The 15,000-nt window shown below is 44.7% G+C and overlaps 1 protein-coding gene across 5 annotated transcripts in view; it reads right to left on the reverse strand.

Moving 5' to 3' along the window:
- LOC143038366 (organic cation transporter protein-like) overlaps nt 1-15,000 on the reverse strand; it is a 149,050-nt gene that overhangs the window by 31,462 nt on the left and 102,588 nt on the right. Inside the window, exon 1 of one of the 5 annotated variants that reach the window (XM_076207407.1) lies at nt 11,285-11,965. The exons of the other annotated variants lie outside the window; for them this stretch is intronic. Coding sequence (XP_076063522.1) covers nt 11,285-11,439 — 155 coding nt within the window. The 5' untranslated portion in view covers nt 11,440-11,965. Of the gene's footprint in view, nt 1-11,284; nt 11,966-15,000 lie in introns of those variants that run through there. 5 annotated transcript variants of the gene reach the window in all.

Raw genomic sequence — 15,000 nt, forward strand, 5'->3', positions numbered from 1 at the left:
CCTCTCTTTTTATAAAGCTTTTTTATATTGACTTATTCAGTTTCTAATATTTTACTTCTTTATTTTATTTGTTTGTTAATTTTGTTGAGGATTTAGGAGTAGAATTACCAATAACGAGATGACGATGATAGTTTGGTTCAACGTCACTTATATCAGGAGGCTGGGACGGTACCCCCTTACATAGGACTTTGAAGCTTGAAATTTAATGAAACATTCCCTTGGTTCAATTTCGCCAGTGGCAGGGTTCGAGCCGCCATCTCAACCTTCGCCACAAGTAACGACGCCCTCACCCGCTCGGTCAGCGACCTTGACAACGACGAAATGTGATCTTTAATATCTAAAACGAGAAATAAATGTCTCTTCACTTTCTCGACCTTTTTTAATTGCACTTTACATCGACGCGAGGAATTCGTCTATTTTTGTTTAAAGAAAAGTGTGATAACAATAATCTTTCGGGAGGAATTTTTATCCCCCCAGTCCAGAGCGTGAGAAATGCCGACCGCAGGTTATCACCTTATCAATACTATCATTTTATCAAGTAGTCTAGTCGATAAATATTACTCTGCATGTGTGTTTACCTATTTGCATTGACCTATTGGTGGTACAGAGGAAACGAGCAACAATCTTGTGATCCTGTCTCTTATTCTCCGATGTACCACACCTCGTCTGAACCTCATTTATGTTTCCAACTTGGGCTATACCTTTTTGTTCTCCACATGCCATCCACAAGCCCAAATTCCCGTTGCTTTTTTTTTTTCTCAGATCAAAAATTTTTCCCACGTACTTTAAAATCACCAGCTCACTTACACAAACTGAGGCTTCTGCTCTATAATATTAGACTGCTATGATTAAATTAGAGTCAAGAAAAGTCATTCCAACCACTGGTAATTCAAATGAAAGATAACCAGACTGCTATAATTCCGTAAATAATAAAGTTTAATTCCGAAAACTTATAGTTAGCCTTACACGAACATTGGCGTTCTAAATATTTCCATTTTCTTTGATGCATCCGAAGAACAATACAGAGAACGAGAGGCGCGAAAGTTTTATTTATGAATGATTCACAGAATATTTCTGGGGCAAACTTGAAGTCCCCCCAAAACCAGGCTCTCCGGGTAGAGACTTTCTTACAAAGGAAGAACATCAAACCGACAAGAGACCATTTGGTCCATAACTAGGTCAGACGCGAAAAATAAATAAATAGATAAATGAATAAAATAAATAATCAGATAAATTTTAAATAATAGTAGACGAACAGGCTTTCTGGCCGCCCCATGGCCATGGAAGCAGCGTGAAGTGAAGACCTCCCTCCTAAGGCCCGGCGCGCCTTTCAACTCCGGGAAATTGTCCCACGACGACGTGCTCCAGACGGACCTCATACGGGATAGGCTCCCCCCGGTCCCCCCCCCGTCACCCCGGTCCCCCCCCCCCCCGTCACCCCGGTCCCCCGTGGCGATCTCCATGCGCCACCTTTCAACCTTTCGACCTCGACGGAAGGAAGGCTGACCCGTCACGGATGAGGCCCATGGTCCTTGAGGTCGTAAGGTCCATCTCCCTCCCACCCACACCCCAGCGAGTTTGACGTACTATACAGACGGCTCTGTAGACAGCCCTCCCCCCCGCCGCCCCCCAGGGGAAGACGTGGCGCGGTTTTTAAGTCCGCCGATGGGAACCGCGCTATGGAGATCGAGCGGCAGAAGTTCTACTTTTCAGACGGAGCTTGATGCCGCCTCCAAGGCCCCGCCTGGACCGTGCCCCACCCCCCCCCCCCCTCTCTCTCTCTCTCTCTCTCTCTCTCTCTCTCTCTCTCTCTCTCTCTCTCTCTCTGCTGGGCAGTCGTGATCCACACACACCCTCAAGGGGTGCTAGTGACGTCATTCGGTCCGCGAAGAGAACGGATGACGTCTACTTAACGACATCCATCCAGCACTCGCTGAACTTCCTGGGCCAGCATGGAAGGTCTGCAATATTCCACTGGATCCCCAGCCACGTCAGGACTCCAGGGAACACACTATTGAGGATTCTGCTGCCGAGGCGGCGACGAGGTTCATCAGCAGGATGATCACGCTGCCCCTGTGTCACCCACGATGATAACACAGATCAAGGGCGTCGCCATCAAGAGGGCCAGGGCCAACCATGGCAGCAAAACTTCGTCCTTCGGAATCATCGCTGCGGTGCTTCCTCGCTACTAAGGCAGTCCACCTGCCTCCGGGAAGAAGGACGGGGATCGACCGTCCACAGGATCCGCCTAGGATATCGCTGTGGGTGGCAAGTTCCTCCCTCAGGAGGAGACGATCACGAACTCTGCAAACTCTGTGGGGCCCGAGGTGTAACAACAGCCCCTCCCTCCACCAATACCCGCTAAGAGTGTAGAGCAGCGTTTCTCAACCAGGGTTCCCCGGAACCCTAAGGTTCCGCAAAATGTCCCTCAGGGTTCCGCGAGAACAAGTGAGATAAGCTAATGCACTTTCCATTTTATTTTAATTTCATATACGTAATATAATTAAACAGGCACGACATAATCTTGGTTATTGTAATAATGTGATATAGACATCATCCTATCTCACCTATTATTACGATGAAAATAAAATGAGAAAGATATGGTACATATATATATATATATATATTTTTTTTTTTTTTTTTTTTTTTTTTTTTAGCAGGAATTCCTTGCATTCCATGCATTTTATTTTAAAGGTTACGCAAGGGTGAAAAGGTTGAGAAACGTCTAGAGCTACGGGCGCCCTTCGCTCGGGACTCAGTCCGCCACTTACCGCGGCACCTCGTCGTCTCCCCTTCCGTGGGAACCCCCCCCACCACCACCACCACACACCTTAGCCTCTTGGGGGGCACACACACACCCTTCCCCTTGACCCCCTCCTACGGATGAGGGGTGACCACCGCCCCCCTCCCCTCCCCTCCCCTCCCCTCCCCTGCCCTTAGATCAGGGCACAGCCGCCGCCAATGACAGTGCAAATAAATGAATTAGAAACAAACATTAATATATTCTAAATTAAATGAAATCGAACATAACACTCTAGAGTGTGTGTGTGATTTCTCTAAAGCGGCTAATGTGACGTTTTTGAGCAATGGTGACTTGCATGGACGCAATTCGTATTTTGCAAAAATTATGAGATAAAAATTGTGTGAAAGCAAATTTCGAATCAGTATCCCCAGCAAAAATACATAAATGAATAAATAAGTAGATTAATAAATACATAAATAAAACCAAAACCAAAAATAAACCCGTAACATTAGATGAAAATGTATAAAGATAAATAAATTAACAAATAAGTTGACACAATAAGAATAAATGCATAAATGGATAACCCACATAAAAGCTAATCAGCGACAGCACTGCATACGTGTTACCCTCCCCCCTACGTAGCTGGGTAATGGGCTGAGAGTGGAGGCCGCACGACCAACAATATCAGGAAGTATATCTCGCCTTTTCTCCATTGTCAGCAGAGCCAATTTATCTTCCGATAACAGCTTCGAATCAGTGTCGTACTTTGCCGACTCTTTTTCCATTGTTTTTTATTCGTTTATTGTCTTTGTTTTTGTTTATTTATTTACCCATTTTATGTTTCTGTGAGTTCGTGACGCTCTCGTCCCGAAAATAATATCTTCTTTGTCAGATTTAACTTTTCTCTTTAGTGTCCTCAACACAACAAACACGTCACCTCTTACTCTTCTTTCTTCCAGTGATAGTATTATCCAATGCGATCAAGCTCTTTTAATAGGTTCTACCTGCACGGCTGGCGACCAATTCATTCGCCGTCCTTTGCATTCTCTCAGTTTCATTTATGTTCTCCACTTTATGTAGAGACCATATCACCGCTGCGTCCCTCCATTTAGGACGGATGAGGTATTCGACTTTCATCATCATCATCATCATCATCATCATCACTACCACTACCATCATCATCATCACCTTCATCATCATCATCATCATCATTATCATCATCATCATCATCATCATCGTTTTTATTATCATTATTATTATTATTATTATTATTATTATTATTATCATTATTATTATTATTATTACTATCATTATTATCATTATTACTATCATTATCTTTTTTTATCATCACCTCTTCCAACTAATGGAAAAACACTTTAATACTTGCCAATAACCTGTACGTTTCAGACACAATTTAACTGACATGAGTGTCTAGTGATAAGTTATCTGTGCCCAGGCCTCTCAATGCCTTCCTAAATAGCATTTCAACGATGGATGTCAGGGAGACACTGAATGACGACTTCATAAGGCGGTTTGGCGCCGCATTTGCTGCCGAATGGAACTTCTATATAACTTTGAACCAAACCGTGATGATAACATAATCACCTCAGAACATGAATCACACAAATATCCATATTATTCCTAATATTCGTGATATTCCATAATATTCGTGATGTGCCTAATAATCAAAATTTTAATGATATTCCTATCTATCTGCATCCTAATATGTTGCTTAGCCATGACAAGGGAGGTAGCCAGCTGGGTATGCACCCACACTTTCATTTCATCTTACGTCCATTAATGACAATAATATCCATAATATCCAATAGCACTGATGATCAATGTTCCCTCTTATCCAGTGTTTTCCAACCCCGGGGTAAATTACCCCAGTGGGGTAATTTACCCATATTTTTGGGGTAATGGATGTTCTGTGTGAGTAAAAATAGTGATCACTGAATAATATGTATTATTATTGTTGTATTGAATATTCTGCATTTATGATGATTGATGTTGATATACATAAAAGTGGATCCTTAAATATATACAGCCAATAGCGAGAAAAAAAATCCGATATTACCGGGTATATGTTCAATGCGGTAATTGATAACTGCGAAATTGAATTTTGGGGTAATCATTTCGAAAAGATTGGGAAACAATGCATGTCAACTAACGCACACATGAAAGCTATCTGCGCACGAAACCTTTTCAAAATAAAAATGACTTCTTTTCACGAAAGAAATGAATGTCATAATTTCATAATACCGAATTCAAAACAAAAAGAAAAATGCAGTTTTAAGAATTTGTCGATGACCCTTGAAAAATGTGGTATACAGGTACATAATTTCACATTTCGCTTTGAGATCGTTTGTATTGCGTCCGGTTCCCTGCGTGGATTTAGAGGCAACCATTGTTCATGATATCGAAAGTATTCAAACAGCGTTTGTTGGTTTGGTCACCACTCGTTTCAGTGACGCAAAAGGCAGCCTCCTCCCAAGACAATCTCCAAACTACCGATCTAATATTTGTCGAGTCACTTGCCAAAAAGTAAAAGAGAAACTTTATGATTAAGGTATTCGAAACCGTTTCAAAATCATACGTAGCAGTTTACTACGCAACCCGTTACAAAACGAATGGATATTTAAAAGTAAAAGAAAAAAATACGGTACACACAAAATACATAAAAACTTTTAAAAGTACCTTCTCTAAATATGTATATATATATATATATAAATATATATATATATATATATATATATATATATATATATATATATTGGAAACTAGTATGTTATAACACATTTTGAAAAAGATCACTGTTAACACACAATCGGAGAAATAATAACGGAAAGTACAGAGAAACTGTATATTTCGACTACTCTCTGTAGTCCTCTTCAGCAAATGCTTACATAAGGTTAAGGTACAAGTATATATGAAGAAATGAGGGGTACATAGAAGGGGATGAGGAAAGTGGGGGGGGGCATGTGACCTGAGCCCCCCCCCCACTTTCCTCATCCCCTTCTATGTATCACAATGGCAAAAGCCGACAAGACTGTGAGAATAAACACCTTGTGAGATCGAAACCTTTATTGGTACTACGTTTCGCTTGTTACAGCTTTTTCAAGTACAGATATGACACACACTCTGAGCACATATAAGCCAACAGGGAAGGAACTGGGAGAGGTTATCAGGGAGGGTGGGTGGTAGGTGGAGGGGGAGGAGGGGGACGGGTGGGACTTGGTGGAGACAAAGGAGGACATTTCGGACAGTTTGTTGAAGTGGACTAAGGGGGACATTTCATACATTTATTTAATGCGGGTAACAGATGGATGATAGGAGGGGCGATGTTAAACATGCCTCTGTTCTGCTCAATGGTTTTGAAGCTTTGAATGGCGGCCGCTTCGAGGCATTTTCTCCTCACCCTGTCTGGTTCACTAAACAGAAGTTCTGCGTTATCCCAATCCATCAGGTGGTCGTTGGTGTTCCGGTGGATAACACAGGCATTGGTGGTGATGTTGTTCCGGGAATCGTAGCGATGCTCCCGGATCCGGGTCTTCAGGTCACGGGAGGTCTCGCCGATGTATACTTTATCACATCCAGCACAGGGTATGCGGTAGACACCAGCGTTTTTTCCCCACATCTCGTCCTGGCTGTCACTCCTTCTTGAGAGCTCTTTGATAGTTCTGCTGGACTGGCCCACTACCTGAATGTTGCAACGCCCAAGTGTCCGGGTGAGGGTGGCGGTGACGCTGCTGGCTGGAAGGATAAGCCTCCTAGCTGGATCTTTTGTTGGTTCCCGCCCTTCCATTATTTTGAGTGCCTTTTTCTTACACTGGTGGATGATGCTCTCTGGATATTTTAATTTCAAGAAGGAGTGACAGCCAGGACGAGATGTGGGGAAAAAACGCTGGTGTCTACCGCATACCCTGTGCTGGATGTGATAAAGTATACATCGGCGAGACCTCCCGTGACCTGAAGACCCGGATCCGGGAGCATCGCTACGATTCCCGGAACAACATCACCACCAATGCCTGTGTTATCCACCGGAACACCAACGACCACCTGATGGATTGGGATAACGCAGAACTTCTGTTTAGTGAACCAGACAGGGTGAGGAGAAAATGCCTCGAAGCGGCCGCCATTCAAAGCTTCAAAACCATTGAGCAGAACAGAGGCATGTTTAACATCGCCCCTCCTATCATCCATCTGTTACCCGCATTAAATAAATGTATGAAATGTCCCCCTTAGTCCACTTCAACAAACTGTCCGAAATGTCCTCCTTTGTCTCCACCAAGTTCCACCCGTCCCCTCCTTCCCCCCCTCCCCCTCCACCTACCACCCACCTATCCCCGATAACCTCTCCCAGTTCCTTCCCTGTTGGCTTATATGTGCTCAGAGTGTGTGTAACAAGCGAAACGTAGTACCAATAAAGGTTTCGATCTCACAAGGTGTTTATTCTCACACCCTTCTATGTACCCCTCATTTCTTCATATATACTTGTACCTTAACCTTATGTAAGCATTCTGCTGAAGAGGACTACAGAGAGTAGTCGAAATATACAGTTTCTCTGTACTTTCCGTTATTATTTCTCCGATAGTGGGTTAACATATATATATATATATATATATATATATACATACATATATTGTTGAGACATTGTGACAAGTTGAAAAAGGTGGAAAAAGAGAGTCACGGGTCTCGTTCCGAGTTTATTCCTGACCGGTTTCGCTTGTAGCTTCTAGCTACAAGCGAAACCGGTCAGGAATAAACTCGAAACGAGACCCGTGACTCTTTTTTTCCACCTTTTTCAATTTGTCACAATGTCTCAACAATATATATATATATATATATATATATATACACGAGTATACATATTTGTATAATACACACACACACACATATATATATCTATATATCTGTGTGTGTGTGTGTGTGTGTGTGTGTGTGTATGTGTGTGTGTGTGTGTAAGACATTCTCATGTTATCCATAAACTGTAAACGCTTATCAGCAATTTTCCCGAGAACATTTGCTATTTGTTCGCATTTCATATAAAAAGTCACAATTCTCAGGATAAATTCACAAACAGACAATACAAGTGAACCGAGAGGGTTGTAAAACTGCTTAATGTTTACAACAAATGACACCAATGTCACACAATTTGTTGAACAGAGTTTATGAACGTTCACGTTATGGTGTTCACCAAAGACCAACAACTGGAGGAGGATGCAAGAGACCCTAAGGCCTACAGTAGGTAGTTACGTGTCCCTTACCAGCTGCCATTCCTATCCACAAAGTTGTCTAACCTTTTCTCAAAACAGCCGGTAGTTTCAGCGCTCACTAACTACATGGTTATTAAGCTTATTCCATTCGTTAACTACTCCCATAGTAAACCAGTTCTTGACTAGTTCCTTCTTGAAACTTGAAACATTGCCCCAAGGGCTCTAGGACGGAGTCGTACCTCTCTAGGAATCACAAATTTCTTTACATAAACTTGTGACATCGAGATCCCAAATCAAGTGTTTCTTTATTTTATCTTCGTTATCTTATCTATGTAATCATTCATTCTATTCGTTTGTTTCGTGCTTATTATTATTTCTTTGTGTGCCATCACCGGTAGTATGCCAGTCTCGCATTTGCTCAGTTGTGGGTTCGAATCCCGCACGCCTCTCCGATTCCCAGCAGTGACTGTTAATTACCTGCACCTCCTGGAGTAGACTCTTTTATTTTTTATTTAATTTATTCTAACAAAATTCAAGGATGCTCCATGGCCGAGCGGGTTAGAGCGTCGCTACTTGCGGCGGAGGTCGAGGCGAGTTGGACCAAGGGCATGGTTCATTAAACTCCACGCTACAAAGTCCTCTGTAAGGGGCACCATCCCTGCCTCCTGATAGTGGGAGTTCGCGGAGTCAAACCGAATCATTAAAGCCGAATCACGGCTAACTTGTCCCATTCGGCAAACAGAAAGGGAATCGGTTGACCCCAAAGCCGTCGATCGTCCCTCCTCAGGTGGCAAGGCTGCTCCTCCTCCTCCTCCTCCTCCTCCTCCTCCTCATCTCCCACTTGGCGAGAGCCAAGGCCGCCAATCAGGAGAGTTCTTGATTGTGGAGACGATAAGGAAGGTGGCGATATCTCCTATATGTTTTTTTTATCCTCAAGTGGTCCACGGTAATACACAGAATGACACAACCGGGATGAAAGAATGTGCGTGTGTGCGCGCGCGCGCGTGTGTGTGTGTGTGTGTGTGTGTGTGTGTGTGTGTGTGTGTGTGTGTGTGTGTGTGTGTGTGTGTGTGTGTGTGTGTGTGTGTGTGTGTGTGTGTGTGTGTGTGTGTGTGTGTGTGTGTGTGTGTGTGTGTGTGTGTGTGTGTGTGTGTGTGTGTGTGCGTGCGTGTGTGTGCGTGCGCGCGTGGAGAGAGAGAGAGAGAGAGAGAGAGAGAGAGAGAGAGAGAGAGAGAGAGAGAGAGAGACCCAGAGAATCTCGCATAAAAAAAAAAAGATGGCTTGCGTGCAATTGGCAGCTGTCGACAAATCTATCGAGCTAAGCAGCAGCACAATTGAGTGCGTAATCCTTTATCCGCGCGACGTTTCGCTCCTTGTATCTACTCGATAAAGGTCAAGAAGTGAAACGTCGTCGTGTTGATAAAACCTGTCCTCACATGAGGTCTGTTCCGATAAGAGATAGGCCAAACAGCTGCCTGAGGTGTCATGACGCATCCGCCAACTATTACAGAGATCGTGGTAACACGAGAAGGGAAGGATCGATCTTCACTAAAGATTTACGATCATGACCTCCAACGTTTGAATAACTTTTTTCTTAAATCACCTCAGCGCTCTCCCAACACGACCACAGGGCTCCAATTAAATACTAAATAATCCACGTGGCCTAACAAATAACTTAAGCCCAGCCAGGATGTACAGCGATGGTACGACTGATGGAATAGCCAGCAGCAGAAAAATAAGTTCAAAATGTTAAAGTCTACCATTCGCAAACAAGAGTAAAACCTGTTTTGTTTGTCAGAGGTGGACGCGTGAAGAAATGTTTTCTTTCGTTTACCCAATCTGTGTTATGATATATATATATATATATATATATATATATATATATATATATTTTTTTTTTTTTTTTTTTTTTTTTTTTTTTTTTTAAGCACGACGAGGTACGAGATTTCTAAACCCAGAGGCCTCGGGACTGGTTCGAGGACGTGTCGAGGACATTTTAGTTATGTTAGTCGCGTTCGAACCCATCGAGTGACACATCATGAGAATTGTGTCGGAGAGGGACAAAATGATGCTCAACAGAGGTTATTACTACCGAAAACACAACAATCTAGAACAAGGGTTGTCAAACTCGAATACTTTCGAGGGCCAATTATCCACTTGGTTATGGTCTTGATGGCCATAAAAGTTAATAAATGAAAAAAAATAATAATAAAATAAAATAAAATACAAATAAATAAAAAAAAAGTAAAAGTTATTATATTTCGTCTTAACAGTTTAGTTACACTTCCCTTAGTTACAACAATTATAGTAATTCGAGCTGAAAAAATCTCGTCAGCCCGCGGGCCACCAAAAACAGGCCCGCGGGCCACCAAAGACAGGCCCGCGGGCCACTCAAGTATGACAACCCTGATCCAGAAGTATTACAATGGCGGGGAGGTGGGCGTGCGGGGAAGGGGGGGGGGGGAGAGTTGCCCCCCACCCACAGAAATCCAGGGTGTTTGAAACTTTGCCTGTCATGTAATATTTCGTTCGTTTGGGGGATTATGTGTGTATCAGTATATAAATTATCAGCATGACTGGTGAAAGTCAACATGTAACTCTGTAGATAATGTAAAAATATAGCTGTGGCCAATTTGAAGTGCGTATCTTGATATGATCTTATACCATTAGTCATATATGTTTTATATCTTTAGTTCCGTCCCACCCCACCCCACCCCACCCCACCCCAGCCAGCTCCCTCCAGAAATTCCCGCGAAGGCTGCTGGCCATGAATGAGATGTAGACTCTTCTTCTCTCGTCACTTTGACAACACAGTGGTCGCTTTCATGCCAAAAACACTCTACCTCACCCAGATGAAGGTTCGAACTCGGGCCTTCATGGGGTCTCGACTGACCGATGCCCCTTTCAGGCCAAAGATCGGTTCCTCACCCGCATAAAACCGTCTGTCTTTAGACAAAACAAAACAAAACAAAAATGTCAGTGACATCACCGCGTCGAAAGGGTTCAAATTCGGTCCTCTACACCAAGTCTCACACAAACCCTTATTCAGTGGAGACCTGGATCTAATTAACTGTTTAACAGGCAAAATAGCAATAAAAAAGATCATTTAACGTAAAGAAATATATAAAAAAAATGGTGGGTCACCAAAATCGTTCTTGGGTTTGGACCCAACGACGGGGGCTGCCTTGAGAATAAATAAATAAATTATCTAATCAATCAACTGATAAATATATGAATAAATGAGCAATGGTAGAATGAGCAGATGTACACGTCAACTGAATGGAGTAAGTGGACTTTGTGGAAGAACCTATTGGAGAAGTATTACCTGTAGAGGGGAGTGTGACCGACGAAGGTATCTTGCACCACCGGCGGCCCTCCCATAGAGCAAGCTAAGCATGCAAGGGCGAACAGAAATTTCTGATACTTTCCGAACTCCTTCAGATGCACGTAAATCGCATCGATATCCATGGTTCTTGGCATAGTTGACGTTCGAAGTGAAGCGAAGCCTCTACAGAAGCTTCCGGAAGCGGGTCTTAGGTGGTCAAGGATTCTTGAATCAATCACTTGCTGTTTTCGTTCTCTTTCCGCGCGGGCGGAACAGCCAGAACGACTGAATTCTGTATTCGAAGTTGGTCTCAATCGCTCTTCGCCATCAACAACTACTTCGATTTTTCCGCTTCTTCGTTGTCCCGACTGTCCGTAGACACAGAGAAACCCGACCCTTTCAGTCTTAATCCTTCTTCGCCACGAACATCTCTCAGAACTACTTTGATGACCTCTCTTTGTACGGACACAGAGGCACCCAATTCTCTTGATCTTAATCCTTTTCCACCACGAACATCTCTCAGAACTACTTCGATTTTTCCCACTTTCTTCTTTGTTCCGACCGTCCACAGACACAACCCGTCGACTTGGGTCAAAAAATATTCCTGGATGAATGATCTCGTCAGCAGTCCGACTCGAAGGCTCGACACGAACTGTGTTCTCCACAGACTCTCCCACAGTCGCTCCCCTCTACCTATCACCTTCTTATCGCTCCGTTTCAAGAGTCGACATCAGGACTTCTGACCCAAGGCTGAGTCCGTAATAGCCTGAATTACTGATAAGAGGCGATTTGGACTGGACACGAGCCTGCATAGCGGCCCACCAGACATAATAGCGCATTGGGTCTCGATCCTGTTCACTCCATTCCCCTGACCCTTCAGGAATTCTCAAGATTAAAAAGAAAAAAAAAATGAAGAGAACCCTTTGTTGACAAACATAATTGTCTTATGTTTCTTCTGCCAGAAGAGAATGATGCATTTTTTTACATTAAGATTCCTCACATGATTTGCATCATTCGCAAGAGTAGGCCGTGGCTCCTTCACTAAAACCTTGTCCCCGTGGCTCCTTTTGGGGAATCACTGTATTAGCGGCTCCAAACATCGAGCAACAACCGTTCCCTGTGACAACATTACCACGTGAGTTCCCTACGGAGCGTTTAGCCTCACTGCCACGTGGGTGACATTTAGGCTCGTTTCACACGTATCGACTTTCTGCCGTGCGCCGTCCACGGCACGACGTCGTATTCTCAAATAAGCATGAGTGTCTACAGACACTTGCACACGTCACGACCACGATCTCGTGCGAAAGCGTCCGTAGACACTTATGGTTATTCAAGAGTACGACGTCGTGTTGTGGACGGCGCACGGCGGAAAGTCGATACGTGTGAAACGAGCCTAAGGAACAAGGAAGGACATTTCTCTCCGTACACATAAGACCTGGTGGCGTAATCGGAAGCGTGCTGGTATCGCAATCATTTAGTTGTGGGTTCGAATCCCCAAGTCCTCTCCGATTCCAAGCAATGATCGTTTGTTACCTACCCAACAGACCAAGCGAATAAGAGGGCAAAGGTCGCAGCCACTCAGCGCCCCCCGGCGTAGTAGGCTCCTCACTTTCTTCGTGGTTAAGAGGGGACGGGGTACGAGCACACAAACAAGCCGAACAAACTACTTCTCTCGTAAACGTGCATGGTACGTCTTACGTTCAGGCCAAACCTTTTTTTGTTTTGTTTTCTATTTACGGACACCGTGAAGCCTTCCCCTCTGGTCGGAGGGCGAAGAAAAAAAAATTGCCATAACACATTTAATTGTGGAAACCTTTTAGGAGGCCATGTTGTCAAGTCGGCGGATTTTTTTTCAGTTTTGTTTCATTTATACCTTCTCACTGGCCAGGCTGATGAGCACACAACTGTATGTACCAAGCTTTGCATGTTTTGTATAAAGAGGAGGCCTTTATTCATCGATATACCAGCATTAGTCGGCACTTCGGCGGAAAAAAAATAAGAAGATTTTTTTTTTTTTGGGGGGGGGAGGGGGCGGAGGTTTTCCCACGTCGGCGGGCCCTTAACCCAATGGGAAAAAATAAAAATAAAAAATGAAAATAAAAAAGTCTGGCCTCAGAGGTGTTAGTTCCACTGCCTTTACAGTTTGATACAGCTCTGTGGTGAAGGTGACACAATGATCCCAAACCTAGTTGTTGTTATCGTTTTCTTTATCTCTTGCGTTTTTCCGTCGTCTTTTCTCCTGCAGTCTTTATGACGATAAGTGTGTGTGTGTGTGTGTGTGTGTGTGTGTGTGTGTGTGTGTGTGTGTGTGTGTGTGTGTGTGTGTGTGTGTGTGTGTGTGTGTGTGTGTGTGTGTGTGTGTGTGTGTGTAGACGGCAGAGCTTCTCCCCAATATACAAATAAATAATAAATAAATAAATAAATAAATAAATGCATCGAATGGTACTTCGTAAAAGCGAATTTCAGGCTCCGTTGCATACCTCGAAGTGACGTCATTCGTAATAGAGAACTTTGTGTACGTAATGTATGGGAAGATCAATAGAGATCTCTCCCACCATTATTTTGGGGTAAGGGGGGGAAGCGGAAGTGGGGGGAAGGGAGGAAAGGGGGGAGATGGAGTAGGGCCGTCCCCTTCTACCCAATGAGTTTCTTTCTCCCTCTGAAGGGAGGGAGGGGGGAGAGGGGGGTAGGTAGGAGGAAAATGGGGGGAGAAGGGGAGAAAAAGGGGGCAAACTCTACTGCTTACTTGGGGGAATTCTTCCTATGTCCCTAAAGACTCTCACCCCACCCTGGGAGAGGAAGGAAGCAGGGTGGGGGGGAAGGGGAAGGGGGATTAGGGGGGAATTTAAGCCCCCTCCCCCCTTGCTTACCTGGAAGAATTCCTTTCTTGTCCCCAAACATTCACCCCACCCTGGGAGAGGAACGAAGCAGGGTGGGGGGTTGGAATCGTGGTGGGGAGAAAGTGGGGGGAACTTAACCCCCCTCCATCCCCACTTAGGCCCTATTAACACTAGCTGTTCCAACGCCCCGCGGTTGGAACCTCGGCGGTTCAATTCCAATCTAAGTCAATGAAGGTGTTCTCACATACAACCGCGGAGTTTTTCCTTGACTACGTGGTACCCCCGCGGTTTCTGCTCGGTATCCGTGCGGTTCAAACCGCTAGTGTGAACAGCTCCTTACGCTTACCTGTACTTCATGACGAGCCCGATGAAGGTCATGGAGACGACGGGCATGGCGGGCATAAAGGAGGCCAAGCACGTGAGCCCAAAGATGAAGCGCTGGTAAAGCCCGAAGGAGCCCAGGGCCGTGAACAGGTTGTCGAAGTCCATGGCAGCCGCCGTGAGTGAGATCGGGTTCTCCGCAGGGTCGAATACGCCCGGCCGCGCGCGCTCGGAGGACTCTTTTCAAGGAGGAAAGCCACACGCTCGCAAACGCACACACACGAGCGCCCTTCGAGGTAATCTCCCCTTAGTTGGGGAGGTGGGAGTGTGGAGTGGGAGGGAGTTGGGAGTGAGGTTTGGGAGGGAGGGAGAGAATGGGAGGGAAGGAGGGAGGGATTGGGAGGTAGGGAGAGGGAGGGATTAAGGGAGAGAAGTGGGAGGGAAGGAGGGAGGAAAGGAGTGGGAGGGAGGGGGGAAGGAGGTAGTGGGAGGGAGGAGTGGGGGATGGAGGGAAGGTGAGGGAAAGAGGGAATGGGGGTGCGTGGGGAGAAAAGT

Source organism: Oratosquilla oratoria, chromosome 24, assembly GCF_046742065.1.
Source record: "Oratosquilla oratoria isolate Oo_2021 chromosome 24, ASM4674206v1, whole genome shotgun sequence".
NCBI classification, from domain to species: Eukaryota; Metazoa; Arthropoda; class Malacostraca; order Stomatopoda; family Squillidae; genus Oratosquilla; species Oratosquilla oratoria.